The sequence below is a fragment of the Diceros bicornis genome, chromosome 1, assembly GCF_020826845.1.
Source record: "Diceros bicornis minor isolate mBicDic1 chromosome 1, mDicBic1.mat.cur, whole genome shotgun sequence".
Lineage (NCBI taxonomy): Eukaryota > Metazoa > Chordata > Mammalia > Perissodactyla > Rhinocerotidae > Diceros > Diceros bicornis.
Window position 1 is genome coordinate 67,568,460 of NC_080740.1, and position 24,171 is coordinate 67,592,630.

Below are 24,171 nucleotides of genomic sequence, written 5' to 3' on the forward strand. Positions count from 1 at the left end.
CACTCTGCTCCTGCTGCCGCTGTGGACTTTGCCGGGTCACTGCGTCTCTCTCGGCTCTGCTTTCCTGATCTGGTAAAAAGGGCTGTCATAAAGATTCGTGAGTTGATGGCACAGAAGGCCTGGCACACCCTGCAGCTGGCACTCGGCAAACAGCAGCTCAAAGGTATCCGGCCTGTCAATAACGCTGCTGACGTCAGGAGAGCGTCATTGCCACTTTACGTAGGGGGGGAAGGAGACACCGAGGGCTGCGCCCTGAGATGAGGGAAGAGTGCCTCTTCTTTCCCAGGCCTGGGTTCCACTGCCAGCCCTGCCCCCACTGGCTGTGTGACTTCAAGCAGGTTACTTAACCCCTCTGAGTCCCAGTCTCCTTACTTGTAAAATTGGGGCAGGGGCAGCACCTACCTCCTGGGGCGGCTTAGCAGTGGCTCAGTGAACACCGTCTAGCTGAATGGGAGCCTGGAGGCCTGAGGCCTGGCCCTGGGCTGACCTCAGGGACCCTTGCCACTCAAAATGCTCCCCTTAAATAGTCCCTCTAGTCCCCAGTCGAGGCCACAGCCTTTGCAGGTAGTAAGGCCAGAGGGCCAGAGGCTCAGGGAGCCCAAGTGGGTGTCTCCCCAGGAACTGGGTATTACCACAAACATGACCAAAAACACCTCCTGGAGGAGTGCTGAGCCCCAGGCCCCAGGGAGGGTGGGCAGCAACAGTGTTCTTTGTGACCACTGCCAGCAGGAATGGGATGGTTTCCTAGTGGAGGACCCGGGAACACGGAGGCTCAGAGAGGGAAGGGGCCTGTGTGAGGTCATGGCAATGAGGCAGGAACTGGGGGGTGGAGGCGAGAAGGAGAGGGGGAGGCAGGGCCTGTGCCTACCCTGCCAGGGCCTCCCTCCCCGTTCGCTCGCTCGCTCACTGGAGGCAGGAACCAGTTAATGGGGAACCGGAAAGGAGAGAAAGAAAGCAAACAGTCAGAAAAGCCTGGAGCTCGGAGTGCTGGGTTGTTTGGTCTGGCCGAGCCACCTCCTGGGCCACTCCCAGCAGCTCTGCGGACTCCCAAACCCCGCCACGTGCATGTGTGCACACGTGTGTGCAGACACACGCACAGCTACACACAGGCATACAGACACACACAGACACAGATATACACACAGACACAGTCACACACAGACATGCACATATACACACAAGACACACACACGTAAACACACACACACGCATGCACAGACACGTGGAAACTCGGATGGAGGGTTTCTGGAGCTCCTGCTAGCTCAGCCTCCTCACTGCCCTGCCCCGCACAACGTACACCAGCTCAACCCCTCCCTGCAGCACCTCAGCACCTTCCAGGCACTCACTGTTGAGCTCTAAGCTCTTTTCTTACAGGAACTTGTTTAATTCTGACAACAACCCTATGAGGCGGGCTCTGTAATTAGCCCTGGTTTGCAGATGGAAAAACAGGCTCAGAGAGGCAAAGTAACTTGCCCAAGGTCACGCAGTTGGTTCAGCGGCCACTCCAAAGCAGGTCCCGGAGCGCAGAGCCTGTTGGCTGACCGCTGCCCCATGCCGTCTCTGAGGGCTGGGCTCTGGCTCTGTGCCAGGCCCTGGGGTCAGCACTTTCCCTCCACTGTCATGCCATTTGAAGCAGCATGATTCTGCCTTTTTCTCAGGCCTAGGGTGGGGAAGTGACCTGCCATGGTCACGGAGAGTGGGAGGGGCGGGCTGGATGTCCTCTTGTGAGCTGAGCCAAGGCTTCAGCGTCAAGGAGAGGCGGGGGTCGGGGTACAAGCTGTCACGTCTGCCGTCGGCTCAGTGCTCTCCAGCACCCTTTTCAGCATCGACTGCCCTAGCCCCCTTTCCTCACCTGCTCCTACCCCTGAGACTGTACCTCTGGCCCCTGGACCTTACCGTCCAGGCTCTCACTCCCTCACGCTTGTTCACAGCCAGCCATTGCCTCAACAAGTGTGTCCTGAGCTTCCTTAATAATAGCTTTGGATAACTGTTGACAAAACATGTTTCCCTTCCATTATTTTATTTCATCCTGTGTATGCGTGTAGGGGGTGGTGGTAGTTATTATTTTCTTTCATCTTGGTTCTACCACTCACCAAGAATCCTTTCCAGCAGAAGGCCAAACTAACTAAAAAGATATCAGAGTCCTCCATTGGGCTCAAAATGTCAACTGCACAGGTAACAGGATGTGGAAGGTGTGGCATTAAAGTAGCAGTTGTACAGTGATGTCTTTGTGAATCCTGAGGACAATACAATCCAGCAGAAATGTAGCTGTTGAAAGGGAAAAAAAAGAGCTAATCTGGTATTAAGCTGCATTAATAAAGATAGAGTGTCCAGAATGAGGTAGGTGATGGTCTTGCCATGGTCTGTGCTGGTTTGGTTTTCCCGGGATAGTGTGGTCAGTTCCCTTTTGAGAATCTGGCAGACTGGGCTGACAGTAGAGGAAGGCGAAGAGGATGGGAGGGGGTCAGAAAATTCTTTCCTGTATGGAATAGTTGAAGGGACTGAGGTTTAGCTTGAGGGAAGGAACAAAAAAGAGGGCTGAACTTGTTCTGTAGATATTCAGAGGATGGGATTAAGATCACTGTGGGGGGCCTGGGGGAAGATTTCACCTCTGTAGAAAAGTGATGCTAACGATGGAATGAATGAGCTGCCTCTGGGGAAAGTGTGGCCCCTGATACCAGAGATGTGCCAGCTGAGGTTGGGGGCCCTGAGTGAAAGGGGATTCAAGAATGACGTGGGGGCTTTAGTTCTCTTCCAGTCCCAGCATTTGGCCACTCTGAGTCAGTGTCTCCTGACTCTGGCTCTTCCCACAGGTGGTACTGAAGGTGAGGGGTCCCCAGGGAGGCCTGAGCATGCTCCCCTGGCCCTGCTCTCTCCAGGCTGTACGGCCTCATCTCCCACCCCTACCCCACTGCCCACCAGGACCAGGACAGAGTCTTAGACAGTGTAACTGGCAGATTTACCATAGTCAGAGGAACCCTTGGCGAACATCTTGTCCAGCCCCCTCACTTTATGGAGGGTAAACTGAGGCAAGTGAGGAGAAAGAGTTTGCCTGAAGTCACTGGCTCGTGGGACGTGGCAGGTCATAACTCTAGCTTGAACCCAGGTCTCCAACTCTGAGCTCCTGCCTCCCCAACCTGCCAGGTCACTGATGGACAGACATCTGACTCCCCTAATCAGGGAAGCTTCCAGGCAGAACCAGTCCCACTCTTCCACACCCCATAGTGTCTCTCATTTGAGATCTGCTCAACCTACATTTATTGAGCACCTACTGGGTGCCAGACATTACGCTAGGTCTTAGGGACGGGATAGCTGCCACAGAGTAGGGGGTGAGCATCCTCCGTCTGTCATCTTCAGAGCACTTTTCATTTTCTGAAATTACCTGGCTTATTTCTTCATCTAATGGCTTATTGTCTACCTTCCCTGTCCCACCCTGCCCTGCTCTCAACATTTCCACATCCAGGAGAGCATCTTATCTCTGCTGTACTTCCAGCTCCCACAGCGGTCCTGGCTCACAGCATATGTTCAAAAACTGCTTGCTGAATGAACGAATGGTGAGCAAAACTGACGTGAAGCCAGCCCTCGTGGAACTGGCTTAAAGACCAACAGTTCCTGAGCCGGTCCATGTGCATGGCACGGGGCTGAGCGCTTCTCCTGCATCATCTCATTTAATCCTCACGACAATTCCTAGAAGGCAGTGCTATCACTGGCCCATTTTACAGATGGGGAAACTGAGGCTCGGAGAGGTTAAGTAGCTTCCTGTGGCCCTTGTCACCTCCCACCTTGTATTATAGCTATTCAAGCCCCTGTCTCATGCCTTCTGCTCACGCTAGACTCCTTGAAGATGGGAACCACATCTGCTTTCCTTCTGGTCTCCTCACAGTGTCCTGCACAACGCCGGCCCCCAGTGGCACCTGTAAGTGTCTATCACATTCAGTTGGGTTGAATGAAAATTTGGGAAAGGAGAGGAGGACGTGGTGAGGAAGAGAGAATTAGTGGACAAACCAAGCCGGGGCAGACAGCAGCATCATGCAGTGTCAGCGCTGGGAGCCCTCTTCAGAGACCATTTCGTCCAACGCCTCTCCACTGCCCTGCATTCAATTTTTGGATTCCCTCTAGAGCAGCCTGCCAAGGAGTTTCCCAGGCTCTGCTTGTTCACTGTCAGTGACGGGGAGCTCAGTACCTACTGAGGCATGAGATAATCCAGGGAAATCACTTAGCCCAGTGCCCAATGGTCTCCTCATAGCTGATCTTCACTGAGTGCTTTCTCTGTGCCAGGCACGTTAAATCCACACAAAAGCCACAGAGGGACGTGCCATTATTGTCCTAGTTTGACAGATGAGGAAACCGAGGCTCACCTGAGACCTCACAGCTGGTGAGTGGCAGAATACAGATACAATTCAAAGCCCAGGAGTGCACTTCTAGAAAGCATGACCTCCTGACCTCTACGCCAGTGCTGTCCATCGAAATAAATGCAAGCACATACATAATTTTAAATTTTCTAGCAGCCACACTAAAAAAGTAAGAAGAAACAGGTGAAAATAGGGAACCTGTGAAATTTATTTTAATAACATTTATTTAAATCCAAAATAGCATCATTTTAACGTGACTTTAATGTCTAAAAAAAGTTATTAATGAGACATTTTACATTCTTCTTTGCGTATTAAGTTTTCGAAATCTGGTGCATATTCTTTATTTATAGCACCTCTCGATTTGAACTCGCCACATTTCAAGTGCTCAGTAGCATGTGTGGCTAGTGGTTACCATATTGGACAGCGCAGTCGTATCCCAGACTGCCTTTCAAGGTGCTTACTGCGCTGTGTCCTAGCGCATAGGAAGAATCCGATAAATGTCAGCCACTATTATGATTGTTTTTATCACTGGTTGTTGTTGGCGGTGTTCCAGGGAGAAGCTAGGCTGAGGCCCCAAGCCCTTGGCATAAGCACTGATAGTTGTATTCTTAATCTGAGTCCTCAAAGCCAGCAGCTCGATGTCTCCCAGGCTGAGCCAAGCTTTGTGAGCCCTTGGCCTGTGGGTTGAGAAGAGCCTAACTCTCTCTAGGAGGGGAGGGAGACACCAGGCTGAGGTCTCTCCATCTCCTCAGCTGAATACCACACGAAGTGAGGCCTCCGTGGGGTTTATAAGCCTGTGGCCCATCTGCTCCAGAGTGTGTGGGCGCCCGGGCACACATCAGGAAGGGAGAAGGCGAAGGCCCTCCTCCTGCGGTCCTTGGAAGCAGCACCTCCTGCACGCTTTAGGCAGATCAGGCCTTTAAACAGAACAAACAAACACACAAATCCCCACCACTCTTTTAATGCAAACTTTTTTCACGAGACCCACGAGTTAAATGGAGCAAGGATGAGGGATCCACACTGCCCCCATCCCTCTGGTTCCTGGACAGCTGCTGAATGCTTGCAAAGAGGCAGGCAGTGTGAGCCAGGGGTTCCCAAACCTGCCTGCACATTGGAATCACCTGGGAAATTTCAAAATATACTGGTGCCCCCAGAGGATGTGATTGAATTGGTCTGGGGTGAGGCTGGGGCTTTGGAAAGTGTAAAGAACCTCGGGTGATCGAATCTGCAGACAAGTTTGGGAGCTGCTGGGCTAACCCTTAGGGGCAAAGCTCATTTAGCCCTCACAGTAGCTATGGCGCAGGTGTGGTTATTGTTCCCACTTTACAGATGGAAAAATGGAGGCTCCTAGAGGTAAAATAACTAGCCCAAGTTCAGACAGCCAGGACATAGGCATGGTCGGGCTTCACTAGACGTGGTCTTAATCAGTGGTGTGCTGGTAAATGTTTAACAACTGGCTCTCTGGGTGGGTGGGGTAGAGGTGGGGAACCCTGGTTTGTAGCATTTGCCCATGTCCATGGTGTAATGACTCCCACCACAGCCAATTTCAAACTGCCAAAGTGATGTCACTGAGTGCAGAGTTGGGAAGTGATCCACACAGTTGGCTGTTGGGTTTGTATGGGGGGCTCCAGCACGGCTGGGCCACTCTGCATGGTGAAGTGGGGTCCTGCTGAGCGGGAGATAGATATGCTTAGTAATTTTCTGAATTTTTAGTTATAGAACCCTTTCACAAACCAAAATTTTGAGAACTCCAATATATCCAACAGATAAAAAGCGGTATGTTGGGCCGGCCCCGTGGCTTAGCGGTTAAGTGCGCGTGCTCCGTTACTGGCAGCCCGGGCCGGATCCCAGGCGCGCACCGACGCACCGCTTCTCTGGCCATGCTGAGGCCGCATCCCACATACAGCAACTAGAAGGATGTGCAGCTATGACATACAACTATCTACTGGGGCTTTGGGGGAAAAAAGGAGGAGGATTGGCGATAGATGTTAGCTCAGGGCCAGTCTTCCTCAGCAGAAAGAGGAGGATTAGCACGGATGTTAGCTCAGGGCTGATCTTCCTCACAAAAAAAATTAAAAAAAAAAGAAAAAAAAAAGCGGTATGTTATCAGTATAGGTTTATTTTATAAACTTAAATCACAATACCTTGCTCTTGTTCCAACTGGCTCACTCAGTGTGACTCCTCAGGGCGGGGTTTGGGGGGCCCATACCGAGCATGGGCAGTAGATGGCGTGAAGAGCAGCCTGACTCAGAGCCAGCCTCACCTCTGACCCTCACTGCCCGTGTGGCCTTGGATGAGTCCCTGCCCCTCTGGGCCCCTGTTTTCTTGTGTGTCCAGGAGGAGACTAGACTGCATGCAGGACCCCTGGGGTGTGGTTTTCCGGGCTGGTGTTGGCCCTGCTGCACCTTCTGCCTGACCCCAGCACCAGCCTTGGCCCTGTATTTATAGCCGTGACTTCAGTCCCTCCAGTTCTGCTGAAGCTGGCTCTCCGGCCCATATATTTATAAACCCAGCAGGGCAGAAATAGATGTGACGTGCAGGGGACTTGGCTGATTCTGTGAACAGGCTGGGTTCGGTGTGTCCGTTTGGATCAGCCTCGAGTTCCCCAGCATCCTGGGTGCCGGGATTCATGGGCAATCCAGAGCTGGAAGGGCACATGGAGACCCCAAGCCCAGCTCTGTAATTGTGTGGTTGGGGGTCACCGAGGCCCAGGAGTGGAGGGATGTGGGCAAGGTCACAGAGGGCATGGCAGAGCCAGGGCCAGAAGGAAGGGTTCTTTGTGCTGGGCAAAATGGCCTCTCCCTGGACCCTCAGAGGTGAGCCTTGGTTGTTCTCCTGCTCTGGTACCTTGGGCAGAGATTATCTTCCCTAAGCCTCCATTTCCCCATCTGTTAAATGGGGATAGTAGTAGGTGCCTGCCTCGTAAGGTTATTGTGGGGAATAAACAAGATATACTTGATAGAAGGTACCAGTGCAGTGCCCAGCACAGGGTCAGTTCAATACATGGTAGATTTGTTTGATTATATCCTCGGTCACTCCTAACAATTATCATGACAACAGCTGCATCTTATCCAGCACTTATACACGTTAACTTACTTAATCCTCACAACTATACGTATCATTATCATTATTCTCAAACTCATTGTCTAGCGTGTGTTGTACACCGAGGAGACACTCTATCAATTCAATGAATTTCAAAAAGAATGTTCTCAAAGAAATAATGCTAATATGTGAAATCAGATTTTTATACACCGGATCATAAAAAAATACTCAATTGTAAATGGCAGACATGTTCATAGTGGAACACGAGGTTCTAAAATGGTGAACAATTGCATTATCAGACTATGAGCATAAGAAGTAGATCTCCCAGGAGTTTGCAGGGCTTGCGTTTCTAAGTTTGCCACCTAATGTTGATTTGATGTATTTATAATTGCATATGAGAATTGAACATAATAGTGAACTTGAAATACATAAGGCATACACAACACAGGGTGGCATCTGTCAAGGTTTTTCATATCAATACCACTGTTTTCTCTGTCCTAATGACACACAGCTCTCCCGTTCCCTCTCCTGCTTAATTATTTTTCCGTCGCACTTATCACCATCTGACACACTTTCTTATTTATTTATTCTCTGCCCACCCCAACTACCATGTGAGCTTCACGTGGGCAGGGTTCTTTCTCTTTTGTTCCCTCTGTACCGCCAGCACTTAAAATAGCAGATGGCACATAGCAGGCATTCAGTGAATACGTGTCTAATGAATGAACAAGTGAAGGACTGAGTCTCCAGTCTACCAAGAAGGCAACTGAATTTCAGTGAGAGGAGTGACTGGTCCAAAGTTACCCAGCTGTGGTAAGGCTGAGCTGAGGCCTGCCTGACATTCATTTCTCCTGAGACCATCCAGCGTGCGCAGCTTGGGAGTCCTTCCCAGCCCCTCACAGCTACCTTTTGCTCAGGGATGATTTCCTGAGGCTTCCAGAGCTCCCCCAGCTTCACATGATGCCCGTCCAACACCGGCCCCTTCGCCCCAGGAGGTGGATGGGAACGGAGGGAGGAGAGAAGTAGGGAGGACGAAAGAGAGGTCAGAGCAGGCTGGGCCGCAGGGCGGTGATGGCTTGAGGCCGAGACAGGAAGGAAGGAGGCCAGGACTGCTCAGTTTGTCCTGCAGGACTGGAGGGAGGGGTCGGTAACCGGGGTCACATTTGCACATCCCTCTGGGACTGACTCTGCCCACTGGAAAATGCCAGGAAAGAGCATGTCCAGGGAGCATTCAGGGATAGCTTCAACCTTGCTGCTACCCCACCCACCAGCCACTCTGCCCAAAGCCTTTTTCAGCTGGGGAAACTGAGGCCCATTGAAAGGAAGTGACTCCTCCAAGAACACATAGCAAGGTAATCACGAATGCCAGGCTTCCCCACGCTCCCCAGTCCTGGACGATGGAGGAGCTTGGGACTCTCTTGTGGAGCTGTGGGGAAGAGACCCACCCCCCCACCTTGGCTCCCATTCCCTCCTTGGGATAGAGAGAGAAGCACTAAGGCAGGAACATTCTCTCAGCTCAGATCCTTGAGGACAATGGAAACTCTCTTCCTAGTGGCAGGGAGAACTCAGCTCTGGACAGGCCAGATACAACCCCACCCCACTCCTGAGGCAAGGTGCTGCCAGACACAGGTCGGGTAGGTAGGTGCACCCTGAGCCATCTGGACCAGTTCTGAGTTACCCCTTCCCCCAGGGCAACTCCATTTTTGCCCCTAGGTTGTATATCCAATTAATGCCTCAGTCGCCCCACATTTGTTATTCTACTTGATAACTATTTATTGAGTGAGTATTATGTACCAGGCACTAGAGATAATCTCCTCCCTCTTTCCCTTCCATCCTCCCATCCTTCCTTCTCCTTCATTCATTCATTGATTCACTCATTCAGTAACTACTTAAACTATTGGGGCAGTACAGCTTTATGGGTAAGAGTGATGTTTGGAGCTAGACTATCAGGATATGAGCCCTGACTCAGCCACTTACCAGCCGGGTGAGCTTGGCAAGTCACGTAAGCCCCATTTCCTATCGTAAAATGGGGATAATAATAGCACCTTCCTTATAGGGTCACGATGAGGATCAAATGAGTTAATGCCCACTGTGTCTGGAATAGCACCTGACATAGTAAACACTCCAGAAACATCAGCTATTATCACTGTGATTGTTATGATGTGCCTGGCATTGTGCCAGGTGCTGAGGAAGTTGCCCCCAAATGCTCCTCTTGAAGGGATCTCTGCACGCCAGCCCTTGTTTCAGCCTCCCACCTTCAACTCTGGCCTCGCTGCCTCCAGTCCCACCCCCAGAGCTGGGTGTTGCAGGGGCTCCCCCAGTCCTGTAGGGCTGCCCTCTACATCATCCCTTGAGCCAGCAGGAGAGAGTCAAGGCAGCTGAAGCCCGTCACAATTTGGCCACCTTCTCTCCCAGCCTCACCTCCCTGTGCCCTGCCAGATGCGCCCTAGCCTCAGCCTATCCAGGCCCACGTTGTTCTTCAGATTCATCCCCAAACGATCCTTCTTGCCTTCACTGGGCCTTGAAGAATGGGGTACCTTCCGTCCATCAGAATGCCGAGAACTTCCTGTCAAAGTCCTTCAAATCCAACTGAAGCATCATCATCCCCAGGAAGCCCTCCTTCCTTCCCTTCAGCCAAGGATGATGAGATCTGCCTTTGAATCTGCACTTCCTTTTGTTTGCAACTTTTCTTTATTCCGTGAGTAATGGGGAGCCATGGAGGGTTCTTGAGCACGTGAGCAACACATTGAGAGCTGCACTTTAGAAAACTGGACTAGATCCCATAGAGGATGGAGATAGGGAGAGACTGCATTGGGGAGGCCAGGTATGGAGACTTCTGGGGCAAAAAGGCCTTCAGAGGAATGAGGATCTAGTCTTCCTGGGCTGCTTCTCTCCTGTCTGCCTACTTTAGTCTCTCCCCTATAGAATCAGATCCTGTGATTTCCCTGGCATGACTCAATAAGTCAGTGGGAGAGTCTAAACTAGGATCCCATACCCTGAGCCCTGCAATGAGCCTACTTAAGCCCTGATCCTCAGCACCCCTCACTCCCTTCACCTTCCTCTGTAGCCACAGAGTAGGCTGGGGGCACTGCAGATGATGGGGAATAAGGGGGAGGCCAGGCTGCGCTTTACACTCACCTGGCCTGTGTGCCAAGCACCCCCAGAGGCCAGCAGGTGAGCAGCGCGCGGCAGTGCTCCCTCATTCCCTGCCGAGTGAAGGCGTGAGCCTGTATTTTTCAGTTAATCTCCACCATAAGCCTGTGAAGTAGGCTCTGTTTTAACCCATTCTATAGACAGAGAAACCGAAGCTCAGAAGGCTGAAGAGACTTGCCCAGCGTCGGGCAGCCGACGCAGGGTAGAGTCAGAATTCGAACCCAGATCTGACTGTAAAGCCAGTGCCTTTCCCCTGCCGCGTAGGGAACAGCAGAAGGAACACGAGGCTCCCAAGGCCATGTTCCCTGGGCCCACCCACTACAGAAGCCGACAACAGAAGGCGCCTCAGGAGATCTCAGCAGGCCCTCAGAACTGCAAGGACACAGACTGTAGAGCTTCTGACGCTCCGCCTTCGGTCCTGGGGCCCTGCGTGGACTCATGGGCGGTCAGGGAAGGGAGGAGGGAAGGCTGACCACTCAGGGGGGAGCAGGGCATATGTGAGGAGCTGGTGTCCGGGCGGCTGGGTTCTAGTGCCAGGCCTGTGTCTGACTTGCTGTACAACCTGGGTGAGCCCACCCTGTTCTGGGCTCAGAGCTCCCCGCTATGAGATGAGGACAGTGGGTTTGCTGGACTCTCTCAGCCCTGCCTGTGGAGGCTCCGTGTCCTAGGGCCTGTGGCCGGATGAGGGGTGTGGATTTGGGGGAGCTGGCGTTAGAGGACCCCCCGTCCCATTTCCGCTGAGGCTGGAGTGGGCTCTCTCCTGCCCACAGTGGAGATACACCCACACAGAGGAGTGTGCTGTGTCTGAGCTTGCAGCCTCAGGGGCTGTGGGGGTCCCCAGAGTCAGAGTCTGCAAGCACTGAGAGCAGTGGCTAGGAGCACAGGGCCCAGCAGCTTGATTCACCCCCTGCTCTCCCACTCACCACTGTGCACTCTGGATGCGGAATTTCCTTCTCTGTGCCTCAGTTTCCTCATCTGTAGATGGCTCTCACACCTGCCCCACAGCAGTGTTAGGTAAAAGGCTTGGCCGAGCACCAGCAGATGCTCAGTGAGTGGCAGCAGCCATTATTGTTATGGGTCCTGACCCCCCAGCCCCTGCCCCAGGCCCCTGAACAGGGTGGGTGTTCCAGGCCCCAGGCCCCCCACCTGGGTGGGAGTCCTCTCTCCTTGGGAGGGAGACTTGAATTGGAGCACTCCTGCCAACCCCTCCCTCCTGGCTTGGCAGCGTGAAGACAACGCCGGCCAAAAATATTTGTGTGGGTGGCGGAAAGTTAACTTTTCCGCCTCTCTCTTCTTTCCTGGAAACCGTGGCCACCGTCAAATACAGCAAAACAGAAGCAGAGATAGAGTGAGGCGAGGCCCCTGCGGGCGTCAGAGGGAGCCCTGCCCCCCCACGCCCACTCCTGCCTCCTGCCATCTGGCTATATGGGTGCGGTGGCGGCGATGGGGGCCTCCAAGTGCCTGGAATCACGTTATCCTGCAACGGCATGGTGGAGGGACCCTCTAGCATCATCGGGCTTAACCTGCCATGAGCCTTTGGGCAAACTGATCCCAGAGTGTAGAGGGCACGTGCCCAAGGTCACACAGCCAGTTAGATCTCTTCAGAAGGGACCATTCTACCGGCCCTTTGTGAGATTCTAGAGTCTTTGAAACTCTAATGGCAGAAATCTGGCAGCAGCTGGTGAGTGAGAAGGACTTGGGAGAGGAATGAGGCCCTGGAGGCATCCCTTCTGTGTCTCTGTGTCCACCATCACGGTCAGGGTGTCCGAGCTGGGTCCGGATCCCGGCCCTTCCTGTCACTAGCTGTGTGACTTAGGCCCGGAGTCACTTGGCCTAACTGAGCCTCAGTTTCCTCACTCTGAACTGGAATAATAACAACAGTACCTCTCTCGATGGGTTGCTGTGAGCATTTATTCAGATAACCTAAGTGAATAACCCAGCAGGGAATAGGTGTTCAATATTGTGAGCTCCCCTTCTTCGGGCAGGTCGGCTTCATTGTGCTGATTTCTCTGCCGCCGAGGCTCTGTAACAGGTGCCCATCGTCTTTGTGATCTGGCTCTTGTTTGCCTTCCCCAGTTGGCACTGATTTGCCCCAGGGCCTGGTAATGCGCTGAGTTCCCTCTTGCCTACCAGACTCTCCCAGCACAGCTCCAACCAGAAGCCAAGGCCTTGACCTAGACTGCTGGGGGCGGAGGCCTGGCCTCCAGGTCAAGTACCACAGCAGCTGAGGTCAGTCCAGGCCCTGAGGTCACCAGTGCCCACAGACTTTCACAACTCTCAGGATTCTCACTGCCCATGGGTGTGTGCGTGTGTGTGTGTGTGTGTGTGTGTGTGTTCCTTTCTTCCCATTGTGCAATAGGATAAGTGAGATTCAGAGAGTTCACACTCACCAGATTCACACAGCTAAGTAGTGGTGGAATCCAACATCTGTTAACCAAGGTCTATAAATTCCAGAGTTTCCTCCCAAGTGTAATTGGCCATCAGCCCTGTCTTAAGCTCTACCTGCCCATCCTGGGGCCATCTTGTTTACCTCCGCGCTGTGCCCCCAGCTGGGTGGGAGTCCTCACAAATGACTTTCAAACCCTTGTCTCTGGCCTGGAAGTCTCCTCTGCTCTCCCGGCTCACATGTGGAGCTGACCATGCTCATCTCCCCCAGAAATCCCAAACTGAACTCATCTCCCTGCTCCCCTGAACACCTGCTCCTTCCCATTTATTCCTGGTCTCTATTAACGAAATCACGCTGTCACCAGAGTGACGAACGGGGCTGCATGCTAGACTCCTCCCTCTTCCTCCACACCCACTCTCCATCTGCCTCCCAGCCCAGCCAAGTCTTCCGCCCATTTCTCTTCCATCCATCCCCTCCTCACATCCCTATAGGAAGCCTCCATCCCCTGTCTCTTGGATTATCATCACTGTTAACATTTCTAAATAATCATATTCCTGTTATTGTTTACAGCTCCCCCCACCAGATCTTAAGGCTTCATGAGCCAGAGTACCATATCTTCTTTATCCCCACTGCATCCCCAGTACCTTTTATGACATCTAAAATGTAATCGGAGCTCAGTAAATTTTTGTGGAGTGAAAGAATAGCTAACATGTGTGAAGTTATGTCTCAGAAACTATGCTAAGCTCTCTGCATGCATTTTCTCACTTGATCCTCATTGTAACACTATGTTGGAGATATTACAGTTTCCATTTCACAGATGAGGAAGCTGAGGTTCAGAGAGGTCATGTGACTTGCTGCCCACCACACAGGTGGTGGTCTAGCTCAAAGCATGGGAATGCAGGCACATCACTGCATTGTATCCCTGGGTGCACAACCTCCTCAGGGGGTCCCTGGCCCCAGTCTTGCGCCCTCTGCCCCACCGTTCCCCTGATTCCTGTGGCATGTGTACCTTTGGTGGCACGTGAGAGCATTCTTTGTAGGCAGTGCCCAGATAAGTATTTTTAAATAACTAGATATTTATTTAATGTGTATAAGGGAGAAAAATGACTTAGCACAACATACTTGTGGTTTTTCTGCAATTATTGCTTAAGATAAGTCTAAAGTAATAGAAGTTATTTAAAGTTGATTTATGGAAAAATATTAAGCAAATAAAGTGTCAGGTGGCATAAGGGTATGGCGAAAATTTGGGATGTCAAATGACTGAAGCGTGGGTCTGTCCCATGGATGTGTGGGACTTGTACCCCAAACCCCAGCCAGTTCTCAGGGCCACCCTAAAGTGGACAGCTCTCAGAAATTCAGCCTGGAACACCCAGCCAACTGTCTCATGTGCTGTTTCTTTTCTCCCTGTGCAGATAGATTGTCTTGAAGGGGGCCTCGCAGACCAGAGACGGGTTAAGAAGGAGGGCTTGGAGGTCCACCACCCCACCCAGCCCAGGAAAGCCTCGCAACTGGACCTCACCCCAGCTCGGAGTCGGCTGAGGAAGGCAGGGCTGCAGAGAACCAGAGGAGGCCTCCAGAGGAGCAGAGACCAGAGCTCACACAGGTGGCTCCGGCCCCAGCCCAGGTGCCAGCTTCTCTGCATCCCTGAGGAGAGGCAGCACCATGCTGGGCCCCCACCTCCCATCCCCACCCCTCGGACCCAGCGAAGGCAGGTCTACCCCCTGCGCCTTTGAGATCCCTGACGGGAGCTACAGGTGTCTGGCCTTGGAGGCTGAGGAGAGCGGCGGCGAGGAGGGCCTGCAAGGAGAGGCGGGGCTCACAGACTTGGAGGAAGACGGGGTGGCCAGCAGGAGTGAGGACAATGCCTGCAGAGCCACCCAAGGGGCCCCACAGCTGCCCAGAGCCCTGGGCATCCAGCCCCCCAGCTGCTCCAGGGAGGCACGAGGGGGTTCCCAGCAGGACAACAGGGCCGGCCAGGACTGGGCCATGGCGAAGGCTCGGCAGGTGATGACAGCCAGCCTCAGCTCCAGCCGCGGGCTCAGCATTGCCCAGAAACCAGGTAAGCTCATGTCCCTCCAGCCCTGGACTGCCAGAGTCACAGGGGACCCCACAGGTCCTTGACACAGAGGCTCCTGACCCTGTCTCCCATGACACATAACAGTCCATCAGAGTCCCACGGGCATGCCCAGATTAACAGCTGTGGAGAGATGGGGGAGGCTGTGAGTTACGTGCAGTTCTAGCTGTACCACTTCTGAGCCCACTCTTTTCTCTGCCAAAGAGGGCACGTGAGGAGGCAGTGAGAGAAAGCCATATTATCAAGCTTGGTGAAAAAAAATCCATCTCTCACTCTTCTCTGCCCTTCAATCATCCGCGGTAACAAATGACCATGGAGTCTGAGCAACTGATGGGGCAGAACAGCCTCACTGAACGCACTGAGTGTCAGCTCCTTGGGAGCTAGGGACGCAGCACTGGGCACACAGATGTGGTCGCTGCCGTTGTGGAGCTTATGAGGTACAGACTGAAGACTTTGATCTGATCCGACCTCCTAATTTTACAGGTGGGAAAACCGAGGCCCAGAGTGAGGAAGAGGCTGCTCCAGGTCTCTCAGCCTGTTGGTGGCCGAGCTGAGCCCACATTCCTCACCTGGGCCTTGGTTTCCCACCTGTCAGAGATGAGAGAGGCAGGACCCAGGCCCCCCAGGCTGCAGTGAGGACCCGACAACAGTGTGTGTGGGAGAGCTCGCTGTGCGCTGCACGGAAGGAAGGAAGGAAGACTGATGATGAAGTTCCCACAGGAGGCAGGGGTTGGCAGCACAGGGCGGGACTGGGAAATCACACTGAATCACCTCCACCACGGGGCCCATGGAAACGCTGAAGTGGGTCCAGATGGGCAGGACGTGAGCCGGGCCATGCTCGCTCAGGCGGGAGCCGCTGCCAGCAGATCCCCGGGGGTGCAGGGTGTGCGGGGGACACAGGCCTGGGAGGGCTCATGCGTCAGGAAACTAAAGGAACACTTCATTTCTCTGCGGGCGTCGCTGACGCCCGGCTGGCATCTCACCAGCCATCCCGCCCACTCTCTTTTCTCAAATAATCCTCTCCAGGCTCTGACCACCCGCCGGGACCACCATTCCCCCACCATGCTTGGGACACAGAGGGAGCTGGGAAGGAGCAAGGGTGGGGGGGCCTTCAGTGCGTCTGGGGCAGGAAGAAGGAGGACCCCAAGAGGGTCTAGCAGCCTTGAACTTGGAGGTGGGCCCTCATACCAGAGTCAGCCCAAATCCAGGTCGCCTAGAGCCTGAAGCCCCAGGACCTGCTCCCTTCCCTCTCATGGACTGTGGCTGGGGGTGGGGAGACATGGTGTTGATTCTGGACACGATGCCAACCAGCCACACCCCAGCAAATGCCTTCCCCCTGGTGAGCTTCAGTTTCTTCATCTGTGAAAGTAAAATAAAAATATGAGCCCTACCTACCTCATAGAGCTGTTGTGAGGTTGCAGGGATCTTAGATGGGGCAGCATTTTGGAAATTTTAGAGTAATCTAGGTAAGCATGTGAGGGATGCTGATAATAATTAAAATGATCCTCATCAGCTCAACGATATCACAGCTATTATTTCTTAAGCCCTTATGTGCCAAGCCCACTGTACTACAGCTTTACACATATCTTTTTATTTCATCTCATCACAATCCCATTAGGAACACACTGTCATTATCTCCATTATACAGATGGGAAGATTGAGGCTCAGAGACTATGAGTGACTTGTCCAAGACTCATGGCCAACAAGCTGTTAAGCCTTGATTCAATCACAGTGTTGTGAATATGGGGCTTTGCTCTTAGCCACCATTGTATTCTGGATTTATAAGGGAGAATGTTGTCTGTTGACACCCCGGAGTGAAAGAGGCAAAGGATGGAGAAAAAGAAGAAGGGACTACGTTTAATGAATCCCGTTGGTTTCTCACCGGAGCTAGGTCATTTCATAGTATCGCATTGTCATTGATCTTACATAGCCTTTCAAGACAGATATTATTCTCCCCATTGTACAGGTGAGGCAACTGAAGCTCAGAAACTTAAGTCCCTTGCCTGAGGTCACACAGTCAGTGTTGGAGCTGAGACACTGATCGTGTTCATCTTGCCTCACAGCCTGGTTCATTCCTCCCTATAACGTCCAGCCAGATGGTTATCCAGTTCTGTCCTGAACATTTCTAGGGACAGAAAGTCAGGAGTGACCTTAGGAGGATGGAATGGGCAGGGAAGACCTCTTGGAGGTGGAGGCAGAAGGAAGCTGGGTCTTGCAGGAGAGTAGAAATCCGGATGGTCTTGGGTCAGAGCCCACACTGGCCTTTCCGCTCCTTTGGGAAAGGGAATGGCCAGAGTCCCTTCTCGCTGCTGGGAGATCCAGAGGGAAGAGGTCTGAGGAGCTGTCAGGTTATTAATGGATTAGGGCTTTCTTTTAAAGCTTCCTCTCATTACCTCCAGAGGATTATAAACATCTTCAGACAACTACACCCATCCTCTCGCAGTTATACCTGCCTCTCTTGAGGGTTCCCTGGCAGTTTTAAGTATGGGGCACTGCATCTTCAGCCTTGGGCACCCACTACTTGGAGTGGGTGGGTACCAATGCCATTTCTCTAAGGCCTGAGTACCAGCTGAGCAGGGCAGAATGGGGTCCTTGGCAGGCTGGAGGGTCAAGGGTGCAGAGAGATGAGGTGGGCAGCAGCCTGCAGCTCATTTCCTGCCATCAGCTGCTGCCAATTTGGGAGAATATATGTGGAAGGAGAGTGTCCTGTAGGGCTCACGATCAGGCCTTAGCCGGCACTAGTTAGTCCTCAGCTCACCAAGAGAGCCCCATGCTACAGCTGTCCTTTCCACAAACTCTCACTGGTCATAATTGGTCATAACTGGCAGGGCTCATTGAGATTATTGTGTAGATAATCTTGTGGAGACTCTGAAGCCCAGAGATGGCAAGCGACGTGTCCAAGGTCACACAGTAAGTTGGTGGCAAAGCTAGAGCTGGAACCCGGGGCTTCTGCCTCCCAGTTCAGCTGTCAGGCACTGTGCTAAATGCTTTGTATGGGTTACTTCATTTCATCCTCTAAACAACCCTATATAGTTCACACTTATCTCTGTTTCACAGATGAGGAAACTGAGGCACAATGAGTTTAGGGGACTTGTCAAAGGCTCAGGCCTGTGAGTGGAGGAGCAGAGACTGGAACCTTGGGAGGTCTGGCCCATGCTTTCAACGCACCCCTGTGCTGACTTGTCTCCATGGAGACAAGGCAGCAGGCTGTGTGCTTCCTCCCACCCAGGGCTGGAAAAAGGTTGTTCAGGCTCTGGGGGATGGTGGAGGATTCTACCCAGCCATAATCCCTCCCCGTTGGATCCACTCAGGAGACCTGGGATCCAGTGCTAATCCACCCCTCCTTCTCCCCGGGCTTTGGGAAAGCTACCTTCCCTCCTCTCTGGCCACTTATTATTGGGGGTCCAGAGTATCTAGAGGATTTGGAGCCTCTGGGGTGGGGATAGGGGTGTGGATCTGGGTTGTCAGATGAGCCTTGTCCCTGGCCATGTTTATCTTGTTGAGGCAGAGGAACCCACGTCCATGATAAGAGCTGACAGTGGTCACTGGACCAAGCACAAGGCCCTTGCTCTTCAGGCTGTGGGAGGGAGGGCAGACAGAGAAGGAGGCTGGGCAGGGTGCCGTCCACTCACTTGCCCACGCCACAGTGACTGTAATAGGAGGGCAATGGTGTAGAAGCAGGGCTCACAGGTTCACGTATACCTCACATGTGCACTCACGCACACTCTCACACTCCCTACAGATGCACTCACACCCCCCCACACACATGTATACACCGTGTTGTTATGCAAATACTCACGTGTATATACTCACACATCTGCACACGTGCACACATGTGCATGCCCTCAGATACCCACACATCCATGCATGGGGTATACACGGGCACACGTTCTCCCACAGACCCCTCTCACCCATGCACACCTAACTTTCACATATGGACATGCGTATCAGATTTGTATACGGAGATACAGTCCCACCTGGAAACATACAAGCACACATATTCCCTCTCTTAGATACAGGTTAAAAGCATGTTCTTTTCTTCATTTTCTTTTGCTCGCACACCTACACTTTAAAATCTCTCTTGCATGCACACATTCTCTCCTACAGGTATATCCACCCTTGCACACCCACTGGCACACGCCTACGTACGGACCGAACCACTTTCTGTCTTCCTTCCTTTTCCCATCTCTTGCTGTTTCATACCCACCCACACAGTAATCTTAGCCTTTCTCTCTCTCCCGCTCTCTCACCCACACAGCCTGTTTCCTGGGCTGTAGCCACTTTCCTAGCACATGCACTCGCAGGGCAGGCAGTTCCGTGCCCGATGCAGTTCCCCAGGACCCTCTTCATGCCCCCCACCTCCACCGGTGATAGCCCCAGCACAAGAGCAGCCACAAGGCCACAAGATTTCTCTGCAGCCCATGAGGCCAAGCAGAGGGATGAGAGTGGCCAGGAGGGCTTGTCCCTTCTGTCTTGTCACCTGTCCTCCTGCACTCGGAGCCTGCCCACTGGGGACAGGGGATATCCTATACCCAGGATACCTGCAGCTCTGCGTTTCACAGAACCTCGAGTGGGGTGGGCTTACATCAGCACATTTCTAACTTCCTTTAGCAGAAATCTAAACACAGAACCTTGATGTAAAAGGCAGATGCAAGTGGAAACACCCTGGTTGAAGGGGTGAGGTACTTGAAACCCAGGGAAACTTCGGTGAAAACCCAGGCCAGTGTGGTTTTGTTTCAAAATTGTTGGGGGTGTGAAGGGTGCTTTTTATCAGTCCTGTTCCCAAACCCACCGCCCCCCACACACTGGGAGGGTGTGCTGGAATGTGGGACTCTCGACTTTTAACAGTGTCCCCACGTGATTCTTATGCACGCTGACTGCTGCCTTGGGGCTCTGCTGAGTGCAATCTGAATGGCATTTAGTTCCATGAAAAGACGGGGAACTGAAGCCCCAGAGACACCCGGCACCTCTGCCCTTGTTGCTAGCCCAGCAGTTAAGTCAGGGGGTGGCCTCAGGCTGGCAGGGAGGTGGCAACCTTCTTCCGTCCCCATTTCCCAAAGTCCTACCACATAACAGTTATTCTAGTCACTGGGGCCCAGAAGACCGGGGGTAGATGGGCCTCAGAGGGTCCTGGATCTGGGACTGAAAGGAAACGGGATGGGGGGTGGGAGGTGGTGTCAGTTATGGGCACAGAATCACAAAGACAGATTTAAAAGGGGGGTAGTGGGAGGGATCGAGAAAAGAGAGGGAGATGAGATAGATGGGGAGACATGAAGAAATTGAGTGAAATAGAAAGCAGAGGCTTTAGGGACCGACCTAGAGATACAAAAAATGAGGGGGAAACAGAGATAGACAACTGGGCAGCAGAGAGTGAGGCACAGGGAGAGGAAAGGGGGAGAGAGGGGGGCGGCCGGGAGACAGAGGCCGAGCCGAGCCCGAGCCCGTGGGGGAGGGAGTCGCACCTCCGGGACTGGGCGGGGCGGGCGGGCGGGGCGGCGCTAGGGCCCCGGGGAGCGGGCGGCAGGAGCGCGCTCGCCCGCCCGCTCAGCCCTCGCGGCTCCGGGTCCCCGAGCAGCCCGCTAGGCAGGGGAGGTGGCGGTGGCGGTGGCGGCGGCGCGGAGGGGGCGTCCGGCGCGGGGCGGGGGTGGCGGGGGTCTCGGGGCGGGGCGCACTGACGGACGCGGCCAGGTGCGCGGAGGTGGCGGAGCCCGAGAGCTCGGGGACCGCGCGCGGCGGCTGGAGGTGAGTGAGGGGCGCTGGCCAGGCGGGGGTGCGGGCGCCGAGCTAGCCTCGCCCCTTCCCACCTGTGCTGTTCCTGGCGCCGCCCAGGTGGAGGTGGCAACACCTGGGTTCCAGTCCCGGCACGCAGAGTGACCTTGGCCAAGTCGCTGCCACACTCCGGGCCTCAGTTTCCCCATCTGTAGGGTGGGGGCGGGGGACGCTGGAGAAATCTCAAGGCTCTGGAGCAGCTCAGGAGCGGGATGACGCCCCGATGCGGGGAAGCTACTCCCCGGGGCTGCGGAGGCTCCAGCCCTCGAGACCCAACCCGCAAGCAGATCGGGACCGAGGTGGCCCCGGGCTCCCGGGTGGGCAACGGCCGGAGGAGGTCTGCGCCCCCAGCCCGCTCTGGGAAAGGTGGGAACCGCTTGGCTCAGGAAAGCGGCGGGTTGGGCTCTGCCCGGGGCTGGCCAACATGGGCGCCTGTGGGGCAGCGGGAACGGCGTGTGCTGGGCCCGCGCCCCCCCCTCCCCGCGGGCGCGGCGGCCGGCGCCGGAGCCTGGCTGTGCGGGCGAGGCAGGCAGGACGCTGAACCTGCGGAGCGCCGGACCACCGGCCCAAGCCCCACCTGGGGAAACCGAGGCCTTTCTTGAGCGCCTGCGGGAGGCAGGGGCGGGGGGGAACTGTCCTAAGGGCTCCACATCATATTGTCACAACACCACCTTACTGCCCCATTTACCAAGGTGAGCACGGAGGCCCTGGAGGTGGAGTGGAGAGTGGGGCTCCTTTCTGACCGCTACGCTGTGGAATCCGGGGGCTACATCCAGGGCCCTGACAAGACCTCTGAAGACTCTGGGGAAAAGGTCTCCTTTCCTCCCCACCCCCACCCCAAGTTATGGGCTTATTCTGGATCAGAACAGGGACCCCCCTGTGTTCCAAGTCTGGGTTGTCTACAAGGGACCACAGTGAGCAGGGAAGACCCGGCCCCACTCCCCACCCTATCCCGAGTGGCAGGTGGCACTGGAATAAACCAACTTGCTGTGTGACATTGGGGCAAGCCCCTGCCCTCTCTGGCATGAGGGTACAACTGCATTGGAGATAGCAGTGCTGGTGGTGGCTGTAGGGGTAGTGATGAGACAGAATGCTGCTCAGAGGGACTAGGGCACATGGGGGTAAGGGACTGGAAACCTCATGGGTGTCAGCCTGCCTGTCACCAACCCCAGGCCTGGCCCCCCTCCCATGTTGGGGGCAGAGCCACAAACAAACGGAAGACCTCCTCCCCCCACTACTTACCCTATTACCCCAGGCAGTGGGATGGGGCCCCTCAAGGGAGTTGAAAATGCCCTGTTTGGAGGAGGGGGTCCCCTCCTCTGTCTCCGTATGAGATCTTGGTTTGGTTCTGCCTCCTCTCTGGTCCTCAGTTTCCCCATCTGTACAACAAGGGGAATGGACTGGGATCACTCTAGTTTGATATTCAGAGAACTTCCCAAAGGCAGATTGTTTGCCGCTGTGCCACCCTGGTTCCCAGCAGCCACTTTTCAGGCCCGTCCCCACTTTGCAGGCTGACTCCTCCTCACCTTCCAAACTAGCACTAAATTAAGCTGCCGTGGGAATCAGCATTTACATGTTAAAATAAGGCCTTCAACTCCTTCCCTCTCTGGTTAGCTGTTGCTCTTCCCCTAAGGTGAAAAGAGAGAAAAAACCCTGTGGCATTCAGGGCCCTGGTTCCCAGCTGATCCCTGGCCTCTTCAGGCAGCATTTTATCTAATCTCTCCATTTCAGAGCTGGGGAGACGGAGGCTGAGAAGGAAAGAGGTGTGCCCAGGGTGAGTCTGTGAGTAGAAGGCAGCAGAGCCCCCTTCCTTGGGACAGAGCAGCTCCTTGATAAGGAGTAAGGGGCTGAGTGGCAGAGGAGCATCTGGAGAGATGGGAGGAGCCCAGGAAGAACGTCTCTCCATCTCCTCTCCACCCTGGTCATGCCCTGTTTCCACGGTGAATGGTGTCTTCCCTGAGCCCACTTCTCAACTCTGGGAGGTGGCCTGGGGAGGGCTCAGCACATTCCCTCCACCTGCCAGGGCTGCCCTCCCACAAGGCTGAACACACCTCCAGGCCTTAGGGGCCTGGCCTGAGAGGCACCTCTTCCTTCAGGGCAGCTCCCAGGCTTCCAGACATGAGCTCATCAGAGCTGCTGATGCCAGGAAGGGAGGGACTGAGGGGGAAGCAGGCAGGGCTGCCCAGATCGGGGCACTGCGAGCCCCTGGGGAAGTGGAAGGGCGCTGTTGTTGAGGATTTGCAGGCTCTGGCCCCCATGGTAGTGTGGAGGTAGGGACGAGAGAAGTCAGCAGAGGGTCGACTGGAGTAGGGGTGGGGACAGGCCAGGTGCCCTGGGCTGCAGGGCAGAAACCTAGGGGCTAAGCCGACCTCTGCTAAGGGATTCACCCAAGGTCACTTGCTTGCTGTGTGACCTTGGGTGAATCCCTTGCTCTCTATGGACTTCACTGTCTCTGGCTAGCAACAGGATGGGGTGGGTCCTTAGACACTAGGGTTACAGTAATGAGCAAGACAGACAGGTCCATGCCCTCAAGGAGCTTGCATTTTAATTGGGGAGATAGAGAAGAAAAAGGGAAGCAAAGAAATCCACAAGATATTTTCAGATAGATAAAAGTGGTATATATAAGACAAAAAAAAAGCCACGCTGCTAAGGTGGAGAACCATTGGAGGGGCTACTTGGTGTAGGTTGTTAGGGAAGGCCTCTCTCTGGAGGTGACATTGGAGTGGACACCTGAGTGTTATTTGAAGGAGTGGTCACGGCTGGCTTCATGGGAGAGGCATGTTCAGAACTTGGACCTAGAAGAATGGGAGGGATTTGGTTGGGAGGAAGGGTGTTTTAAAGGTTGGTAAATGGTCTACACTAGGAGCTGGGGGTGGCAGGTGGGGTGGCCGTTGGCTATAGGTTATGAAAACGCCTTCATCCCTTGGGGCTTCAGGCTGCAGACCCACAGGAACCCGGGGCCTATGATCTGGCCAGAGAGGTGGCTGGGCTCTGCTGAGTTAGGCCTGTGTCTGTATGAGCTCAGAGTCCTTTGTGAACTGTCCCTGGACACTGGGGCTCAATCGCTACCCATTGTGGCCAGAGGAGGAGTCAGTGTGGGGCCAGCCTCCAAGCCCTGTAATTCCAGAGGCTTACAAAAGCCCTCTCTCTCCAGAATGAAATCTTTACCCACTGGCCACTGCCTGAAATTCCACCACCCTAGCTTCACCTTTTCCACTTGGTGAGGCAGTATAGTATAGCACTGTTTTGACCTTACCCTCCCCTGCCTGGCCTCCCGGCCTGCTGCAGGTGAAGCAGAATTCAGTCTCCTCCTGTGCTGCCTGCTGCTTCCTGGGTGGCTAACACACAGACGCTGGGGTTGGACCCCTGGCTCTCCTCCTGGCCAGCTGGGAGACCTT

General features: G+C 54.1%; 1 protein-coding gene across 2 annotated transcripts in view; it reads left to right on the forward strand.

Moving 5' to 3' along the window:
- Positions 1 to 14,419: 14,419 nt before the first annotated feature.
- SYNPO (synaptopodin) overlaps positions 14,420 to 24,171 on the forward strand; it is a 37,031-nt gene continuing 27,279 nt past the window's right edge. The window contains exon 1 of one of the 2 annotated variants that reach the window (XM_058544240.1): positions 14,420 to 14,989. In XM_058544240.1, coding sequence (XP_058400223.1) covers positions 14,593 to 14,989 — 397 coding nt within the window. In that variant the 5' untranslated portion in view covers positions 14,420 to 14,592. Of the gene's footprint in view, positions 14,990 to 20,707; positions 20,747 to 24,171 lie in introns of those variants that run through there. The other variant, XM_058544231.1, reaches the window with a different exon arrangement.